This window comes from Euwallacea fornicatus, chromosome 15 (genome assembly GCF_040115645.1).
Source record: "Euwallacea fornicatus isolate EFF26 chromosome 15, ASM4011564v1, whole genome shotgun sequence".
NCBI lineage: Eukaryota > Metazoa > Arthropoda > Insecta > Coleoptera > Curculionidae > Euwallacea > Euwallacea fornicatus.
Window position 1 is genome coordinate 1,800,819 of NC_089555.1, and position 19,263 is coordinate 1,820,081.

General features: G+C 38.5%; 1 protein-coding gene across 1 annotated transcript; it reads right to left on the reverse strand.

The window, feature by feature from the left end:
* Positions 1 to 7,206: 7,206 nt before the first annotated feature.
* LOC136343523 (uncharacterized) lies at positions 7,207 to 11,134 on the reverse strand. The gene is made up of 3 exons (XM_066290290.1): positions 10,733 to 11,134; positions 10,509 to 10,680; positions 7,207 to 8,547 (listed from the first exon to the last, which is right to left on the reverse strand). The coding sequence occupies exons 1-3, from the start codon at positions 10,997 to 10,999 to the stop codon at positions 7,409 to 7,411; spliced, it is 1,578 nt and encodes a 525-aa protein (XP_066146387.1). The 5' UTR covers positions 11,000 to 11,134; the 3' UTR covers positions 7,207 to 7,408.
* Between the last annotated feature and the right edge of the window lie 8,129 nt (positions 11,135 to 19,263).

The following is a 19,263-nucleotide window of genomic DNA, read 5'->3' on the forward strand; positions in this document are numbered from 1 at the left end:
ATGAGCCCTAAATTCAATAGGAATCCCGGCGCCATGGGAACTTTGAAGTGGAGGAACATCAATGTTCGGGTTAGATTTAACGTGGATGGCATAATTTGGCCCTAAGATATCATACAATTATGGCTTGACAGAGCTCCGTATGGATTTTTTTGTTCTTGTGCCATTTCTAGGGTGCCTCGACACGGGGAGTTGCGACAGTTATGTCAGTGACTAAAATGCGGAAAATTGATCGTTTTTACGAAAAGTGTGTTAAGCTTAGATCAGACCATTCACCCTACGTCCGAATAAACCAATTTCTTTCTTTATAGCATCGGAAGCTTCCCACCCAGGACAACCTTCGAATTCTTTCCAGGAAGGGGGTTGTCCTCGCATTAAAAACGCATACTCAAAAGGGCCAATCCAGCTAATAATTTCTTAAGTTGGGAATATACGAAGACACAATTCTATGATTCTATCCTCAATTTCGTTATGATGCAGCAGTTGCCCTGCTACCTCAACCCAGAACCCCCGTGACGATTTTTTAGATTGGTTGTAATTTTTACGGTTGTAATTTTTACTCCATAAAACACACTTTGGCCCGAAGTTAAAACGAAAAATTCGTGATCTACGTTGAATACGCTCGCAAACACGACTGCTTGAAAACTAAATCTATAAATTCTTGAAAAAGGAGGAAATAATAATTTTCTCCATCGTATTAGTCCGACCCTGATATTTTTTTCTGTGAAGATTCTTATTTTCGTAATAAGGTCATACTTAGACCTTTCCCTCAACCAACAAGGTACTGCTGCAAATTAGATACATTCCAAAAAATCATCCTTGATTTTCGACTAATACATAAGTTGATTTGTGACCACTTCGGCCCCGCACGCCCATGATGTTTTTCTTTTTAGGAAAACGGTTATTTTTACTCCAATAGTGGAAAATTTAACCTAATAGTAAACTAACGGGCCCTCTCCGTAACATGAGTACATTCACAGATATACGAGGATGGTCCCAGAAGTACCCGACCGAACACGTGCAGAACAAAAAATTTAGCAAACATGTTATTTCTCAATATAATTTTTTTTAGATTGACACACTTCTCCTAGCAATGGTTTATGCTTCCATACCCTGTTTATAGTAGGAAACTTAGAATCTGTCAAAGTAGACATCAACCTGGGAGCCCATTTCTTCATTATTGTCAAATTCCTTTCCACCAAGGCATTTTTTCAAGTTTGGGAATAGAAAAAAATCCGGGGGAAAGGGGAGGGCTAAATCGGACCCCTCGGGTGAGTAACGAAGAAGTTCGAGACCGAGTTGATGTCGGTAGTCGCAATGACGGAAATATGGACTGGTGCGTTGCTATGAGCAAACAAGACTTTCTTTTTTTGTTCTTCGCTCACGCGTTGTAATAAATTTATATAATATTCACCGTTTATTGTTTTTTCTTTATGGAGATAATCAATAAAAATAATCTCACGTTCACGCTAAAAAACTAACGCCATCACCTTTCGTGTGAATGGTCTTCTTTGGAGCCGATTCTCCCCTTTGCTTCTATTGTTTTGCTTGCTCTTTGGTCTCAAGTGTGAACCGATTCCATCCATGGTTATGAATCGACCCAGGACTCGGCGTCATTGCTGCGAAACCTTGCCAAACACCTCTTCGAAGCATCCTCACAACACTGATTTTTTTTCAATTATGAGAAATCGCGGCACCCATCTTCCGTATAGCTTTCTCATACCCAATTGTTCGGTAAAACTGCGATGTACAGTACTTTTTGAAATCCCTATCTTTCAATACAGTTTGGTAGATCTTCGGCACAATGTCTGGAGCGGTCAGATCTGAAGTGTCACACGGCCGACCACTGCAGAGTTTGCCTTGGCGGCTCGTACGAGTGCGTTTAAACTCTGCCATCCAATACTTTATAGTTATTAACGAAGGACCAAATTTCCTTAGAACATAATCCAATTCCGCTTTGATGTTTGATGGATTGAGGTCTTCCAATTGAAAGTATTAAATCACGTAGCGAACACCAAGTTTTTTTCATGTTCACAAAATCTCTAAAGAGTTCATTAAGAACTGCTCCACGACATACACAATTCAACGTAATACCCTCGAACGTTAAACATAAATTTTTTAAGATTAAGTCTCTGTAATATAGATAAATTTTCAACGAAGAACTAGGACCATCCTCGTAAACAATCTAAAAAGGGCTTCTAGAAATTCATATTGTAGATATGGTGGAAATCATAACTTTCTGTTTCGAACCAGTGTGGCTTTGATAATTTTTCAAGGAAGATTTTTATTTCTAAACTAAAAGTACATACTTAAAGCTCTCCTTCAACCGACAATTCCTCTCTGCAAGTTAAACGCGTTCGAAGATTTAAAAATTGCTTTTTGAGCATCGTGATGTAGTGAACCTCAACTTTTTACCTCGCTTTCGTCTAACCTTTTCCCAAGGCAGAAGATTATTTCTGCAGTAACTGCACATCCATAAAGCTGTTATCCAACAGGGAAACGCTCTCTCTCTCTGGATTGGGTAAATTGGCAAATTTTCCAAACACTACATTCAGCTACAAATACTCTTCCTTCGGGGAGCGATGGCCATTTGATGTCGCCCATTCGAGCAACCTCCCTGTTTTCACTTATTCAACCCGACAAATAATTCAGAAATTTAGCGACATTAATCTAAGCCATTTATCCTTATTAATTAGGTAAAGGATGTGTGACTTAATGCCCAGCTAGCGGTGTAAGGCGAACTTTCCATTGGATGAAGTTTGTTGATGCAAACTTGCCGCCCCAACGTGGACCAGTTGCTGGCATTCATGGAAAGAAATAGTGCGGGGCCAAGCACCTTTGGGTATCTACCTCAATGTGGGTGTCCTAACCCAAATAGAGGAGGTATCATCGAAGCTTAGGACAATTTATCCCTATTAATTAGGCGAAGGGTTTAGGCAGCAATTTTCTGCCCATTTGGAGCTGTTATACTAGAATGTTATTCCGGCTGAGTTACTGATTGGGAATTAGGAAATGCTAAATCCCATTCCAGGTCGAGCTTATTGGAAATTTTTAATTGGTAAAAGAGATAAAAAATATCTTTCATGGAAGCTTCGTTAGTATCGGGAAAGTAACTTCCTACATCCGGGTTTAATAACATTAATCTCGGCAAAACCCTAGGTATAACAAAGGATGCCACGAACATACACAAAATGAAATCAACGTACTCTATCGATTCCAATTTATTTTCAAGTGGATACCTCTTTATCCCATTATATCCCGTGTTTGATCTACGATTTCTGGCCTAACGAATAACCAGGTTTCATTATTTCTGCCCGTGATGGGAATCCTCGAAATCGAATTACGATGCAGTATAATATTTTATATCCCAAGTCTTTTCAATCCAGTTTCCAGTTTCAGCTTCATTCAGACGCAGCTATCGATTCCCGCCTTAAATTATATGAAATATTTTACTGCGATTTAATGCTTCGAGTCCAAGGGACACTCACATGTGAGGCCGGTTCTAAATCGCGCAGCGTGAGGACGGCAGGAAACCTCCTTAATTAAAAAAGTTTCGAGATTTTTATTGGAACTTTGCGTTGTCTGTTCAGAACAAGCTCTTAAGGATTTCATTAGTTTTCCCTCAAGGAAGCACTAAGCAGGAAAAATGCTGCGTTTAAGGGTTTTCGCTTACACACTTGACCCAATTATGAGCAAAAGTTAGGTGAAGACGAGTTTGAGCATTAGAAAGTCGCTTTTCTGTGGTTTAATTAGGCGCAGGTTAATAGATCATAAAAAATTTCTCGAGTGCTCCTTGCCAATTAACTGTTGCAATATCGGAAGGTTCCGCACTGGTTCGTGTTAATAACTAACTTGCGGTTTCGTTACCAAGAAGCCTGAAATGCCCAACAACGCAGGTACTTCCTGGGGCTGTGAGCCGCCACCGGATGCATCCTTTATTCGAGAAACGTGACAAAAGGGCCCCGGCAGACGGGTACGGCACTGGCTTATAGTCGACCGTAGGCGAAATGACATGAAAGAACGGAAAATCATTCATTCAGAACCGAGAACTTCTTGCGGGATTTCGAGGAAGCACGGTCTGATAAATTCCTAAGCATCTGTCGCGTAAAAGACACGATTTTGCCTACCTGGCTGCGATTATTAGTGCCATCTCTCTACCTGGGCGATTTCCCTCTGGTTAGCAACACCTAATTAAATTTTCAAGACCGAGGAGACAACCGTACTGTAGCAAAAGTGCAGGAAAAATCTTTTGAATATTTGATAGTTGCACTGAGGAGGAGAAAAATGTCCATACAGGGCGTTCCGAACACGAAACTTTCACGATTCCTGGTGCCGTGACGTCTTCTCCGTCAAAAAAGGTGCCCTCCGCAACGAACTCGTGTCTTTAGCCGTTTTTAAGATATTTTTTAACTGACTTTGTCGGAGCATTGCCGAGAATTTGCAAAAACCGTCGATTTTCTCATACGGGGTGTTATTCGAGTGCGTGGTTAAACTTGAAGGGGTAATTCTTTGATCGATTCTAAGACGAATAGTTTTCGCGAGGCTCCCCGTATTAAACTATGCACTTTAAAAGTGAATGTGCCATCACTGCCATCTCATAAACGGTAAAAGTTCCAGGGCCGGTTAAATTAGAAAAAATGCGCCAAATTTAATACTCTCGTAAGGACCGAAAACAATGTTGCCAAATGGTTGTGTGTTCCCGAGTTTTTATGGAAAAACTGAAATTTGGTCAAAAAAATTTTTTTAAGGAAATCAAAAGTCAAAGATTTTTAGTAAACATTTTTATACAAAAACTTCATAATTCTCTTATGTCTCCAAACCGGTATATTTCTAAATTTAAAATATTGTTTAGTTTTTGAGATAATGACAACAACTTGAGTTTTTTCAATATGGACCTGGGCACTTTCTAGCGATTTTTAACGTCCTATATGGCCCCTTAACAATGACCTAACACAAGACAGAATTTTTTTTGTTTTTGTCTAAAGATAATTCTGAATTTTTCTGTCAATAAGCTAGACCGGTCGTAGAATTGTAAGTAACAAATGCAATTATTATGTTGCTCAAAAGTGCTATGCAGGCAAATAAATCAGCAATCAAGCCGTAAGTTAAGGATAAATTAGTTAAAAAGATACTTTTGATTTAGAACATCTTCAAATTTGAAAGTATTATAGATTAAGAATAACCGAAATATAATATCTGAACAGGTTAACTTTCTACGTTAACTTTATTTTTATTTAGCAAGTCGTTCTTTATGTCTTCTAAATGACTTCCATCCACTCCAACGCAATGTTGAATTTTAAGTTCAGAATTTTGAATCACTCGGCGAAGTAAATCTCAATCCATTCTTGCAATTTCATCTCGAATTCACTTTTTCAGCTTCAGAATTGCTGCGCACCACACAAGACAACAACTTTCGGACTGTGGAGGTTTTTGGTAAACAATTTGTGAAAATTTTCACGCCAATGACGAACAAGAATGGATAGAAATTACGAAAAAAGAACAATTGTTAGAGAACTGCTCGTTTTGATAAATAATTGAAATCTTACCTAAATTGAGAAATTTCTCTTTCGTGAATCAAGATCAAGATGGAAATTTTCTTCGCCGGGCATTGCAAAGTTTGGACTCAGAATTAAAATTGCATTAAAATCGATGGAGAGTGACAAGAGTGATTTTAGAAAATAAAATAGTTACCTATATTCATAATAAATCCCGTAGAATTATTATAGCTATAGATTAGCCCCATATGTACATTTTCAATTCTAATTAGAAAATTTTTAGTTGCCTTTTAAGGTTTCTAAATTGAAAATACAAAAAAATTGTATTTTTGGCCATTTAATGCGAAAAAATTTAAAGTTTTTTATGTGGCTCATAAATAACAGTGCCAAATTTCAACAAAATTGACCAAAAGATTATTAAGATTTTGGCGAAAAAACGATCGAAAAGAAAAAGTTTGACGCCCTGTATCTTGAAGGGAAAGCATCACCAGACCTATGTTTACACAAACTTTTCGCCTTAAAATCGCTCAAAAAGTCACCCTGTGAAGTTTGGCTGCGTACTTAAACAATAACCCTGCATACACCTGGGACACTCTATACAACAATTTACCATAGCTATTTCCGTGAATTTAGAATCGGTGCTAAAGACAGAGAAGCCACATATTCACATTGTAGGAGCGAGAGACCAACAATGGCAGGGAGTAAGAAAATCAAAAAAGCAGATATACTAAGAAGCGCCATAAAAGACATAAACAAGAGTTTTAATTAAAACTCTCCTCTCCCTAGAGAGGACTTGCCAAGAGTCCCTGAGTTCCGCTCAACTGGACCCTCGGGGCTGCTGAGGACCGCAGCCCCTGTTGAAATGCTCTTTTCCAAGATTAGAGAGACGCGACAGATGGCGCCACTAGGATATTTCGCTGCAGGCCCAACATCCGTCCCGTTGACATTTCCGATTTCTCCCTGCGTTTAATTGACCCGAGGGGAACCGAACTGCTGCGATCGAATGGGATCGAAGCCGGCCTATGGGGTGTCCAAGTTAATTGGACGCAGGGCTGGAATGAGGCATAAAGTTGCAATGGGCTCGTAATCTTCTGAGATTTTTCCACGGCTATTTGCATTGAGCGATGTGCCTTGGAAGTGCTTAACGCGTAATAATCTGGCTCTAACCCTGTGCCGTCCCATAAAAGAAGTTGCCTCGTTTTCGGGTTTATGGCGGCAGGAGAATAAAAATTTTCTAAGTATAAGTTGTTTCTGAAATGGATGCTCTGGATTAACCTCACCGTCGTGCGTAATACGCGATAGTGAGTGCTCGCTTTTGTGCTCCTCCAGTGCGAAAAAACGAGTTATTATAGCCTGGAGTTTCATCAAATATGCAGTTGCGCCCCTATTGCCCGAGGGCATGAGTTAATTCCCCCAGTTAAGAAAACACGAACCTTAATCCAAATTTACAAAAATTCAAGAAAGGTTTGGCTGGGATAGTGTTCCATAGAATTCAACCGAGATTTCGTCTATTCTAGTCTTTTTCCCAGCCACTGATAACTCAATTCCAACTTCGGGCCGCTTGGAATTCATAGAGTATCGCATCAAATAGCCCTAATCTCGGGTCCTTTGTTTAGTGTACAACTTAACTGTTGCCTAATTCGAGTTGGAAACTACCTAAAACTGGCTTTTGTTACTGTGTGAGCACAATGAGCACCTACCTAAAATTATCTGGCGAAATGTTCCACACCATCATTATTGTAAAGCAGATCGTTCCCAGCCGAACATTCAATTTGCATCGGCCAAATTACAGCTTACAGGTTGCTGCAATATTGCTGAGGTGTTGTATAATCAATGCATTAGCAAAAACAGACTTCGGTCGATTTAACGATAAAGTAATAAATCACAGCTCGAAGACAGCGGTGGAATATTAACAATCAGAAATAGAGCTCTCCTGAGAGTGTTTTGCTCAAAATCATCCCGGTGGACTTCTCCATGAGTCTGAACTTTTCAATCCTCCTCTTGTACCGTCTGATAGCTTCGTTGATCTCTCTGATTCTGTTCAGAATCTTCGCGCTGTCACTCTTCCATTTCTTAATGGATTCGTCATGAATTTCTTTAACGATATCGTTCTGCTCCGCCACATTGTTTATTTGCTCAGCCAGGAATTTGCCTCTAGCGTCCTCTTCCTCCACCAATTTCTGAGCATCCAGAGCCGTGGCCCTCAGCTCTGCATATAGAAGAGTGTGGTCACTACCCTCGATATTTTGCTGGTTCCTGTTGTGCTTCACAGCAGACTTGGTCTCTCTCCAATGCTCCGTAACGGCCCTGTACACTTTCTCGGTTTCGATGCAAGTGATCTCCTTTTCCTCCACCTCTTTCTTCTTTTTCGCTGTCTCGTTCCTGAGGTCCTTCTTCATTTGCGTGGCAATTCTCTGGTGCCTCTTATGCACGCGCTCAACGATTTCTTCCTTGAAAGACGTTAAGTAACTTATGAATTTCTTTACTACAGTGTTTGGATATTTTTGCTTCAAAGCCTCCATATGGCGCCTGTGGGGCATCTTTTCAATCGCCTGCTGCCACATGGCTGCAGGAAGTTGGTATTCGTCGTCAGGTTCAACTTGGGGCACCTCGAAGAGCTGCCGCATCACTTTTTGCTCGGTGTCGTCCAGGAATTCCTCTCGTGCGGCCAATTTATCTCTCCTAATTTTGATTCTATCATAGAGAGTCACCAGCAGCTCCGTTCTCTTTTCGTAGTCGTTCATATTCGCGCAGAAGTTGTCGTATTGCCCTTTATCCTTTAGATCTGCGACAAGCTGTCCTAGGAGTCCTTCCACGGTTTCATTAAATTCCGGGGCTTCGCCACTCAGCTCATTAGCGAGCAATTGCAGCAGTGTATCGTAGAAGGTTAAGACTCTTTGTCTTTCTTCAGGGTTCTTTCTCTTGGCCAAGATTTTCCCTATCTGGTATTCAGGGGTATGCTCACGGTATGTTTGTGCTATTTGATCCTCCATGGTGGCTGGCCCGTGAAGGGTCGCATCCCCTGCGGCCATTGGGGGGTTCATCCAGTCGCTGCCTGAAAACGCGATGCATCTCGTTGATGCGCACTGCCACCTTTACAAAAATTTCTACCCTCAATATTTTTTTCCGGCAAAGGAAATTAGTTTTGTCCGAAAAACGCGTCAATTCAGATGTCGTGGAGGACGATTAAAACCAGTGCGAATTGTATTTCAGGGTTTGCCCCTTGCCCCCAAGTACCACCACTTAAAATTTTTGAATAGCACCCTCAGCTTGTAGCACATCAGTTTAAAGGCCTTGAAAACTCCGATTTATTACCGCTTTGAAACCTAAAATCGGTTGAACCGTTCTTCTAAAGAGACAAAATTACAATCATTGAAACCTAAAATCCAACGAGCGAAGTGAGTTTAATCGCCAAAACTTTACTTTATTGGGTGATCAAACTGCTCACCATTGTTGGCCAAACAAAGCTACAACCTGTTCTCGAATTGTTATCTCACGTTCTGAAATGTGTCTCTATTAATTAACCTCCATGCGACGGTAATCCTATTTCGTAGATTCTAAATATGTCGTGGCAGTTTTGCATATAATCGTCTTCAATTAACCCCAGAGGAAGAAATCTAAAGGCGTTAAATCTGGCGATCTCGCCGGCCATTCTTCCGACCCATTTGTCAAGAAACCTTTCATTCAGCCATTATCGGACGTATAATACGTAGTGTAGTGGTGCGTCATCATGTTAAAAAGGTAAATTTCGTTCATCCAAAAAAGGTTTCCGTCTTCATCGAGCTCGCTTTCTGAGAACTGTGGAATGAGTCAGTCGATTTCATTTTGCAATAAATTGAAATACGATGCAGCAGTTAGATTTCCTTCGATAAAAATTGGCCCTATCATTTCATACCCCAGAATTCCAACCCAGACGTTGAACTTTTGAGGAAACTGCGTATGGCTCTTCTCGAAACATATGAGGATTCTCATTGTCCCAATGTATAAGTTATATTTATTTACAAAGCTATTCAAGAAAAAAGTCGATTCATCACTGAAACAAATATGCTGCATCAAATTCGGTTTAGTTTCAATTCTCGCAGTCGTTGTTTCGGAAAATTGAATTCTTCGATCACAGTCGTCTTCTCGGAATTTTTGAAGAATGCGCACTTTGTAAGGAAAGAACTTGTTTAGTATGAGAACTTTATGAATGGAACCACTTGGAATATTTGTCAATTGAACCACTTGTGAAATTAAAGTGGTAAGGTTAATACTGAAATGGCCCAAAATCTCAAGCTGTGCAGCTTCATTAACAACTCTGGGCGGCTTATTTACTTTGTTGCGGACGGAACCAGTTGGTTGAAATTACTTAACAAAGTCCAGCACATGTCGGTAGTTTGCATTTTTCTCAGAATACCTTTGATTAAAAACCCGAGCTGTCCTATGAACACTCCCATTTTCAGCATTATGCAGAAAATTAATTTCGGTTCTTTCTTCTAAAGTATACACCATTACGAATCTATCGCTTTCACTTTAACTCACAGGTAAGTAGGTAGTTGACAAATTTAATATAATTCTGTCTAGGCAGGAAAACATTTTGCGATAAATTACGAAAGTTGACAAAAACAAAGATACGAGACTCTATTACCTCTCCTCTCTGACAAAGAAAAAATCTGTAATGCAAACGAATGAAAAGAAACATTTTAGACATACAAGAATGTTCCAACATCTATTTTTAACTCTTTCGGAGAGCGGATTAACTGATTTGAGTTTCCTAAATGGAAATAAATCGGAGTTTTTAAGACCTCCAAAATGATGTGCTACATGCCGAGGGTGCTATTTAAAAATTTCAGGTGGGGTACCTGGGGGCAAGGAGGCGAGCCCTACAATACAACGCATACTGTCGACGTCAACGTCCCCCTCCATCTAGGTTGATGTGTTTTTTGATTCAAACTAATTTCCTTTGCTGCGAAAAATATTGGGGTTGGGCAGTTTTGAAATGATGGCACTGTAGAAGACATGATCGTGACATTTTACCTGTGAGGCTCACGCCGATATAGGCGAAAGCTCCCTGTTCATTTGGCAGAGTTTTCGTGGCAAAATAGGTCCTGCCACTCTTATCTGGATAACCACTGACATTCCCTAAGTCTAACTCCAAGTCGTCCAGCCACGCGGGCTTTTCCAGCGAGTCAGGGATGCTGCAAAATACCTTTAAAAGCATTACTATAAGCTTCAGGGAGTACTACAAAGAAATAGTTTACCTCCATGGCATCAGATATATCCACAGAAAATGGGGGCCGCAAGAACGGTTCTTCCAGTTTTTCGTTCTGCATGTGCACCAGTAGATTGGACAGATACATATTCCTGCATCGTTTCCTGTCTACCCCTTCGCAGGGCTCGGTGCAGAGCTTCAAAATCCACTCCATGCACTTCCTGAAGACATTGCGATCGTTGATGCGTTTGAGGAAGGTGCTGGTGAAGTTCGTGAAGAAAAGGAAGTCCTCATCCAGTTTGTCCTCAACGTCCATCTCGAGACGCCGTTCAAGAATTTTGTAGGGTGACGTTTGTGATGTTGATGCTGACTTTTGAGGGTTAATACCTGAGTGGGGAACAAGGCCAAGGGGGGCTAGTTAGATATTGTTTGGGTTCAGGTTAGTTATGCGAGGATCCATATCTACCGGTTAAACTTGGTTTTAATTGTACAGGTTGGTCATCGTAACATGGTCCATTATCTTATCTCAAAAGTCGTAATGCTAAGGACAATGTTTAATATAAAAGTTATTCAGTTTTTAATGAATTTTTATTTTTTTACATTTTCGGAGTTACAGGATGATGCAGAAAACTATGACGTGACAAATATAATTTTTTTGAACAGAAAATTCTATGCTTTATTGCGAATTCTGTTTCTAACTATAAGTATTTTTTTATTACAAAGTATGACATATTTTTAACAGTTTTAGAATTAATTCAATTTAAAGTAAAGATCGAAGGAAAAATGAACTTTTCAAAATTGTCATTATATTCACATAGCATTAAATTAATCGTTTGGAAACTTGTTCAACAGAAAATAAAAGATCGTTCTTCTAAAGTATATTCTTAACTTTTGTGAAATATTATACAGCGTGTGAAAAAAAAATTACACTCCACATTTCACGTTCCTCAAACTCGTTTTTTTTATGAAATACCCGGTATTCTTTCATGACAAATTCTTCTCTTAATTTACTTTCGAATTATATATATACTATATAGGATACCCGTTCCTGCAGCTTAACCAAGGGGATTTCGGTTATTATACGAAACACGAAGTCGGCTAAATTGGTGCAAAATTGCGCCTTAAGGAGTAATATAGGAGGGTAAAAATATGCCGCTGAAAAACTTGAAAATTTTCTAATTTTTTACGTTATACAGGGTGTCTTTAAAAGGTGTCTACACAATTTTACCGCAAATTTCTGAGACGCAAACATGACAACTCAGCTCAATTTATCTTAGTCCAAAAGTGAATAGTGTTCAAAATACAGGACGTCAAATTAAAAATTTAAAAAAAGATGAAAAATTCATTTGTAACGCTACTGCCTAAATAAAATGTCGCATCAGAGGATTTTTAAAGGCGAGACATCAGAATCCGCTTACATTTTAATGCATATTGTAAAGGTTGCTGTGAGCGCTAGATGAACTCTATTTAAAGAAACGTAACTTTTTTAACACCTGGTATAAAATATATTTATGACTAAATTTGGGTTTTCATACATATTTTATGAAAAAGGTATCTTGATACCAACTCCTAGGGACGTTCCTTCCTGAGATACTTAAAGTTTAAAGTTTGCATGTCTTATAATAAATTATATTTCATTTATTCATACAGTTGGAACGACGTAGTCAATTACTCTTTAATTCTTATAATTTTTTTTTAATTTTCATATTTTTATTTACCTAAATCCTTTTTTTTATTTACTTTCGTGTATTGTACGAATAAGTACGTACTGTAAATTAATTTTTCAAGACATCCATCGAACTTTAACATTTAAGTATCTCAAGAAAAAACGGCCCGAGAGGCTTGTCCCATGATATTTTTTTTCAAAAAATGTGTACATAGAAAAACACAAATTTAGTTATAAATAAACTTTATACGGGATGATAAAAAAACTGATGCTCCTTCAAAAAGAATTCACCTAGCTCTGTCAGCACCCTTTACAATGTACATCGGAAATGTAAACGGATTCTGATTTCCCTCCCCTAAAAATCTCCCGATGCGACATTTTGTTCAGATAGTACCATTACAAACGGACTAATTAATTGTCCATTTTTCCATTTTTTAATGATCATTTTAACGTTCTGTATTTTCAAAACCGTCCACATTTGGACTAAGGTAAATTGGGTTGAATCGTTATGTTTTCGGCCATAAATTGATGGTAGAATTTTGTACAGAACTTTTAGAGACACCCTGTATATCCAAAATAAAGAGATCTTACATGCTCAGCTTACCTTTTAGGTAATATATCAATCTACTATACTAATACCAATCTACAATGTAGTTAAGGAATAAATCTCCATAATTATAAATTAATTTAATGACAAAAATGCAATTAGTGATTTAAATAGAGAAAATGATGATCATAAGATTAATCAGTTAAATATGTAAGATTTCTCCAGTTTAGATATATAACATACAGGTAAAACCAGTTCAAGTGAAAAGAGGAATTGTGCAAGTGTGAAAAGGACCGCATAATGCCTACGATAAAGACCAACTACGTAGCATGAGACGGTAAGGGTGAAAGTGGGCGGAGTCGGTCTGGTGTTTGCCGGATCACTCACCATTTCAGAATTTTTACTCATAATACGGTCTAATGACGGATTAAATTAGTTTAGAATTTCTATTCATTTATAAATTATTCTACATTTCCCCATTATTGCTTAACTTAGTTACGTCATTAACGAATATGATTACTTAAATTAGCTAATATTGGAATATTTGTTTATAACCTTTTGATACCGATTTCTTTTATACATTCTTTCGGTACCGATCAACTGTAGCGTGGCAAATGTTAAAGGCATGAGTAAATATTATCAAACGGATACGTAACTACGCTCCTTGATGCACGTCTTAGTTTCTTATCTCTGTTTGATCTTGTCTTATCTTACGAGATATAAACATGTTCTTCCTAATAAACTAACCAAGCAAAATTCTAATAACAACGTCATGAATAGTAAAGCACTAAATCCGAATTATTTTAGCAAATTCTCAAATAAACCACTTCCTTATTCTAAATTGTATCTCAATCTGTCATAAAATGCATGTCATGTATTTCCGAATGTTTCGATAAGGATACTTCCGTAATTTTCGTACTAAATTAATTCAGTTTTCTGGCACGTTCGTGCGAATGCAGGTAAATTTGTTGATTTGCATATCCCCAAAGAAAGTAATCATTCGGTAACAGATCTGGGAACTTCGGGGGCCATTAATTAATTTTACTCCGAGAGTTTTTAAAATACCCATAAGCGCGAAAACAGCCAAATCAATATTAATCCAAAAATCAAAGTGCAGAAGCCGGCCGGACCAACTCCGCCCACTTCCACCGTTACCGTCTTAAGCCACATAGTTGTCCTTTGACGTAGACATATCCAACCTTATGCGGTCCTTGTTCCACTTACACAACTCCTATATTTCCATCTAAACTGGTTTTACCTATGTACAGGATCCGTCATATACATATTATACATGTAGGGAATAACGTCAATAACTTTTTAAATAATTTTTAAGTCGAAAAATGTTTTAAGTAAAAGCTACAAGACAATTGTGTTGTCACTTTTTCATGACCTTGAAGTTTTTTTTTGCCCCATAGCACTCCAAAGATATCCAATTTTTATATTTTTAAATCTCACCTTCTATTTCTCACTTATTTTATAGAATCTACACTTATTTGCATATACAGTCGTATCAAATTTTATTGAGATTAGATAACAAAATTTCAAGAAAAAAAAAATATCTTATTTTATTTAAAAAAAAATCAATCAGAAAAGCAAAATAACAAATTACGGCTAACAAGAATTAATTGTTATTTAATGTTCAAAGGATTTGCTCAAAATGGCTTCCGTCGATATCCAAATACAATAGTAGTATTCTTTATGTGAATGATCTTTTAACTTGAACATATATACGTGCTTTACCGGATTGATTGCATTATACAATTACACAATATAAGCCCTCCAGTCATCTATGTTATTTGGCCGATCTTTGTAAACTTGACCTTTTAAATGGCCTAAAGGAAAAAATCGCAGGGATCTAAGTCACGTAGACAGGCTGGCCACTCTATTTCACCAAGCAAAAATTTGGTACCACTTCTTTTTTAATTAAAAATCGGAATTTCCGGAAATACTATTTGCTTAATGTTTAAAACATATACAAGGTGTTTTTATTATTTTGCCTTTCTGGTTGAATTAATTTTTTTTTAATGAAATGAGGAAAATATTTTTTTCTCGATATTTTTCTTATCTAACCCCAAAAAACCTCAATGCATCTGCATGTCCAAAAAAGTGTACATTTCAGAAAACGAGGCAGAAATAAAGGGTCATATCTGGAAAATAAAAGTTGGAGGTTATCAAAAAAGTACAACAAAGTAGCCTTGCAACTTTTACTTAAAACATTTCTTTATAGAATAATTATTTAAAAACTTATTACTATTATTCCACATATATGACTGAAACAGAGTTCAAGGCATTTGAAATGTGAAGTTTGGATATTTTTTCCACACTCTGTATAAAACTTCTCGAAAATTAAAAATATATTTTTGCAGAACGACCCATTGGTTTTAACTGAATGAGTTTTCAAACGATTCAATTACTATTACCTAAATTTATTATAATAATTTTAAAAAGTTTATTTCTCCTTCCATCATCCCTTTAAATTGAATTCACTCCAAAACTGCTAAAAACTTCTCATATTTTATAACAGAAACAAAAGTTACTGTTAGAATCAGCATTGGTAACCCAAATACAATATACGATATTTAATTTTTTTTTTATTGTTTTTATTACGGCACGGGCAACTTCGAAAATATTAAAAAATAAAAATTCCTGAAAAAGCAAACAGCTTTTTTCTAAACTTTGCGATTTTTAAAATGAGATAGCACACCATCTTACGTAAACCGCCCTGTACATCGCCCAGCCAAAGTCTCCCTCGTCTCTTTATTTTCTATACGTATGAAACCAGGGTTATAGTTCGTTAGCGTACGCCGCAAGACGTAACGTTAAGACGTAAAAAGAATTGTCATATCAATTTTTCCTGGATCTGTACTCATCATGGATCATCAACCCGTGGCCCAAAAATAATAGTGTGCTTTACGTAAGTGCGAGTACTGGTAATTACCTGGTCGTTTTGGCCATTGAAGGCTCTAGTCAAAACAAGAATGACTCGATTATATCCTGTGCATTGTTTCATTGGGAGGATGGAGTAATTGCAAACAACAGGAAATGACTTTATGCGGTACAAGCCAACTAATTCTCAAGACGAAATGATGAGGCTATCTGCCGACAGGGCCGGATTAAGAAGCCATGGTGGTTCAGAACACCTAGAAATTTAACGGGCGATTCCACCTTCCTGATGAAGTCTTACTTAGTTCCTGAGACCAGCGGAGCCCAACCATCTTCATCAGGTCTCTTGAGATTGGCCAGATTTCTGAATCTTCTCGATGCCAACTTGTCCTGAGTGGGTGCCTGTACCATCAAACTCAGGTGATTGCACTTCGGAGGAGTCGGTCCCGTCACACCCAGTGAATACCTATATCGTTTTTCATTGCTATTGTATAGTTTGTGATTTTTGGGGTGTAGGAATTAGTCATGCAGAAATAAAAAAAAAAACAAGGAAACGAGTCAGAGACAGTAACGTAAATAAAACCACACTTGGGAAATGATGGTCGATTGTGTTATTATAGAGGATGTTGCGCGTTCAAATTAGATCGTTGCCGTATCGCTAGAAGCGAAGAAGCGATTTCACAAGAGTTCATCGGAAGGGGACACCAAGCAAACAATTGGAACAAACAAAGAAATCCCGTATCATCCGGACACAATTCAAATACATCTCGATTTGTTTTTATTTACTCTGGTCCCTAGCAAAATAACGATCATTGATATTCGCCTGGAACATAGTTCCCCCGAATCAACCTTCCCGTACAAGAGCCCGAAACCCCGAGCTTTCTAATCCTCTTTAAGGGAGGGTTTTATGTTTTAGGGTGTTCGGATAGGAATATATCAGCTCCCCGAATAAAACTCCGTTGCTTTATGCCGAAAAGTATCTCGTTTAGGGTACTTTTCATTCAGATTTCACATCAAACCGACGCCGTCGTCATTATTTGACGTTACAAACAGCTGTTACGTGTCTCGTGTTCAAAATTCGCACCAAATATTCTATTGACATTATGAAATGCCCTGCCGGAATTTGAATGGCTGCCCTAAAGTGCCTTAACGTGAGACCTTTAAGGAAATTTCTATGGGAGTGTAGTTTGTTTGTGAATTGAGAAATCATTTTGCAGTTCACTCCGCAAAAAAAAAGGCCAAAACTTGGTCGGACCTTGGCAACATGGTGACCACAGGACGACGTCTTGGCTTGTCCAACAAAAGGGCGCTGCTCCGTTGTCGCTTATTGCGAAAATACCCCGCACCATGATAACCAACTTGAATCCGAAAAGGTCTCAAGTTTAGCTGAATCGTTCATTTTTACCCGCCAGCACCCAATACTGATTTGTCCCGTTATTTCTGGGGCACCCGCTACGCATAATCCAGGTGTGATTGGTTAATTCAACATGGCGTTATTACCCTATACAGCTGATGCAGTTCTGGAATGTGAATTTTCCACGTCGATGGTCGGGACGGTGAGCGCCTGTGGCCCGCACCAAGTCCCGATTTAGGCCCATTACATTAATTTTTTGGGCTGATTCAAACGCAAAATCGTTGCTCCGAACCTGGTAACACGGGTGGTGATGTGAGATTATGACTTTTTTTACACAAAAGCAAATTACTCTGTTGCCATTTATTGTGGCAATTTTCCAGAGTATGATGAATAATTTTAATCCGGAAACAGGGTTAAAAATTACAGTTTTAAAGCGAATTGCCGGGACGTTTATCCTGAGAAACAAGTCCTAATTTTAGCCCACGCTGACAAGGATAACACTCCAGCTCAGCTATTTATCATTATTAATTAGACAAAGGGTGGTAACAGCAACTTTCCTTGTCACATTGTTTAATGCTGATGAAAGGATAACTTTACACGTATGATCTCGTTATGGGGGTTGAAACATAATTGACACTCACGCCGAAAAGAGTTGAAAATCTCGCAGTGGTGCAATCACAATTCTGTGAGTCGCAGGGGTTCTTCGACTTCAACCATGGGAGTTTCAAATGTCCTTGAATTGACTGACTAGCGGCTGTTCCGCACTCTCTCGTGGGAGTACGTGTGCACTTCATCTCCCTCGCCGTTGGGGATGAACTTCGAATTTAAAATTGAAAGTGCATAACAAATACTTTAGCGCAGGAGGTAGGCACTGGTGATAATCATTAGACTCAACTAACCCCCTGAGGCGGATTGTTAACTTTAGATGTTACGCCAAGCATCCCATGTCCCCCATTCTCCAAAAAATTCCACTGCTGAGAGCATATTCATTTCGATTAAATTCTCGAATCTCCTGTACCATCTCAGTCAAGTTCCATTTTCCGTGGAAACTTCCCGATGACTTTGAAAGCAAAACAAAGGCGAAATATGTCTTAAGTGCTCCTTTGGTCTCCGCCAGGAACTTCGCCAGGCGTGAAGCAAAGTGGATTCTAAAAAACGACTGGTGCTATCTGGGGCATTAAAAATTACATTACGCTGTCTCTCTGTGTTAATAAATGTAATTGTGAACTCAAAGCAATTTAAAGGGACGAAGACGGAATTATTCCTTCTATAACGGCCGCCATACTTCATCTCCAGCTGCATCAGTGACAAAAGCACCCCCTCAATATTGCCTAAATCAAATTTTACTTGGAAAGTTTCCAAGCAGTTTCAAAAGCAAAACAAAAGCGTAATAAGTCTTAAGTGGCCGTTTTGGCCCCTTGTATGGATCCTGCGGGGCGTGAAGTTGAAGTAAAGTGGTCTCTTAAGCAGGAGACATACTATATTCGGCGTCGGAAACGATACTCCACTTTCCATTAAATGCAGACGATAAAGAATGCGAGAGTTCGTCTTCTAAGTTTAATTCGGAGTACACGATTTTCGTGACACCTTTCTTTTTTATTCGTTTCTACCAGGTCCAAGTACAATTTCCTGAATCTGAGAAAATCGAACCAAACGTTGCAACGTAGGAGTGCCGTGATCCGGTACTACTATAAGCTTACGCTCCTTTGTTGACAAATGCGATTCGTCACTGTTTACCTAGTTTCCCGAAAGGAAATAAGCCCTGTTGCCAGAACGTTCAGGAATTCTGTTTCGTCAATTATAAATCCAAAACCGGGGACCTCTTTTGAAGGGACTAGGTGTTGCAGATCCATGCACAGTGGGGTTAATCATTCATCTAGACACGAGAGATCAAACAGAAATGGATTTAATAGGATAAAGAGATATCCACTTTGGAAATAAATTGGAATCGATAGAGTATATCGTTGCCATTCGGTGTATGTCTGTGGCGCCCTTTGTTAATGCCCAGCTTTGACTGAGATTAATGTTGTTTCCTTTTGGGCCCAGCAGACCAGAAACAAAGAATTAAATTTTAACTCAGGATAAACAATAAGGGCGCGTCAAGAAAGGGTCGTTTTCTATTAGTTTACA

Excerpts from the sequence above, each read along its gene's own strand:
- LOC136343523 (XM_066290290.1), bottom strand. The coding sequence starts at position 10,999 with ATGGACGTTGAGGACAAACTGGATGAGGACTTCCTTTTCTTCACGAAC. Across the intron at positions 10,681-10,732 it reads ATATATCTGATGCCATGGAG|GTATTTTGCAGCATCCCTGA; the intron begins GTAAACTATTTC and ends ATGCTTTTAAAG. Across the intron at positions 8,548-10,508 it reads TATCGGCGTGAGCCTCACAG|GCAGCGACTGGATGAACCCC; the intron begins GTAAAATGTCAC and ends TCGCGTTTTCAG.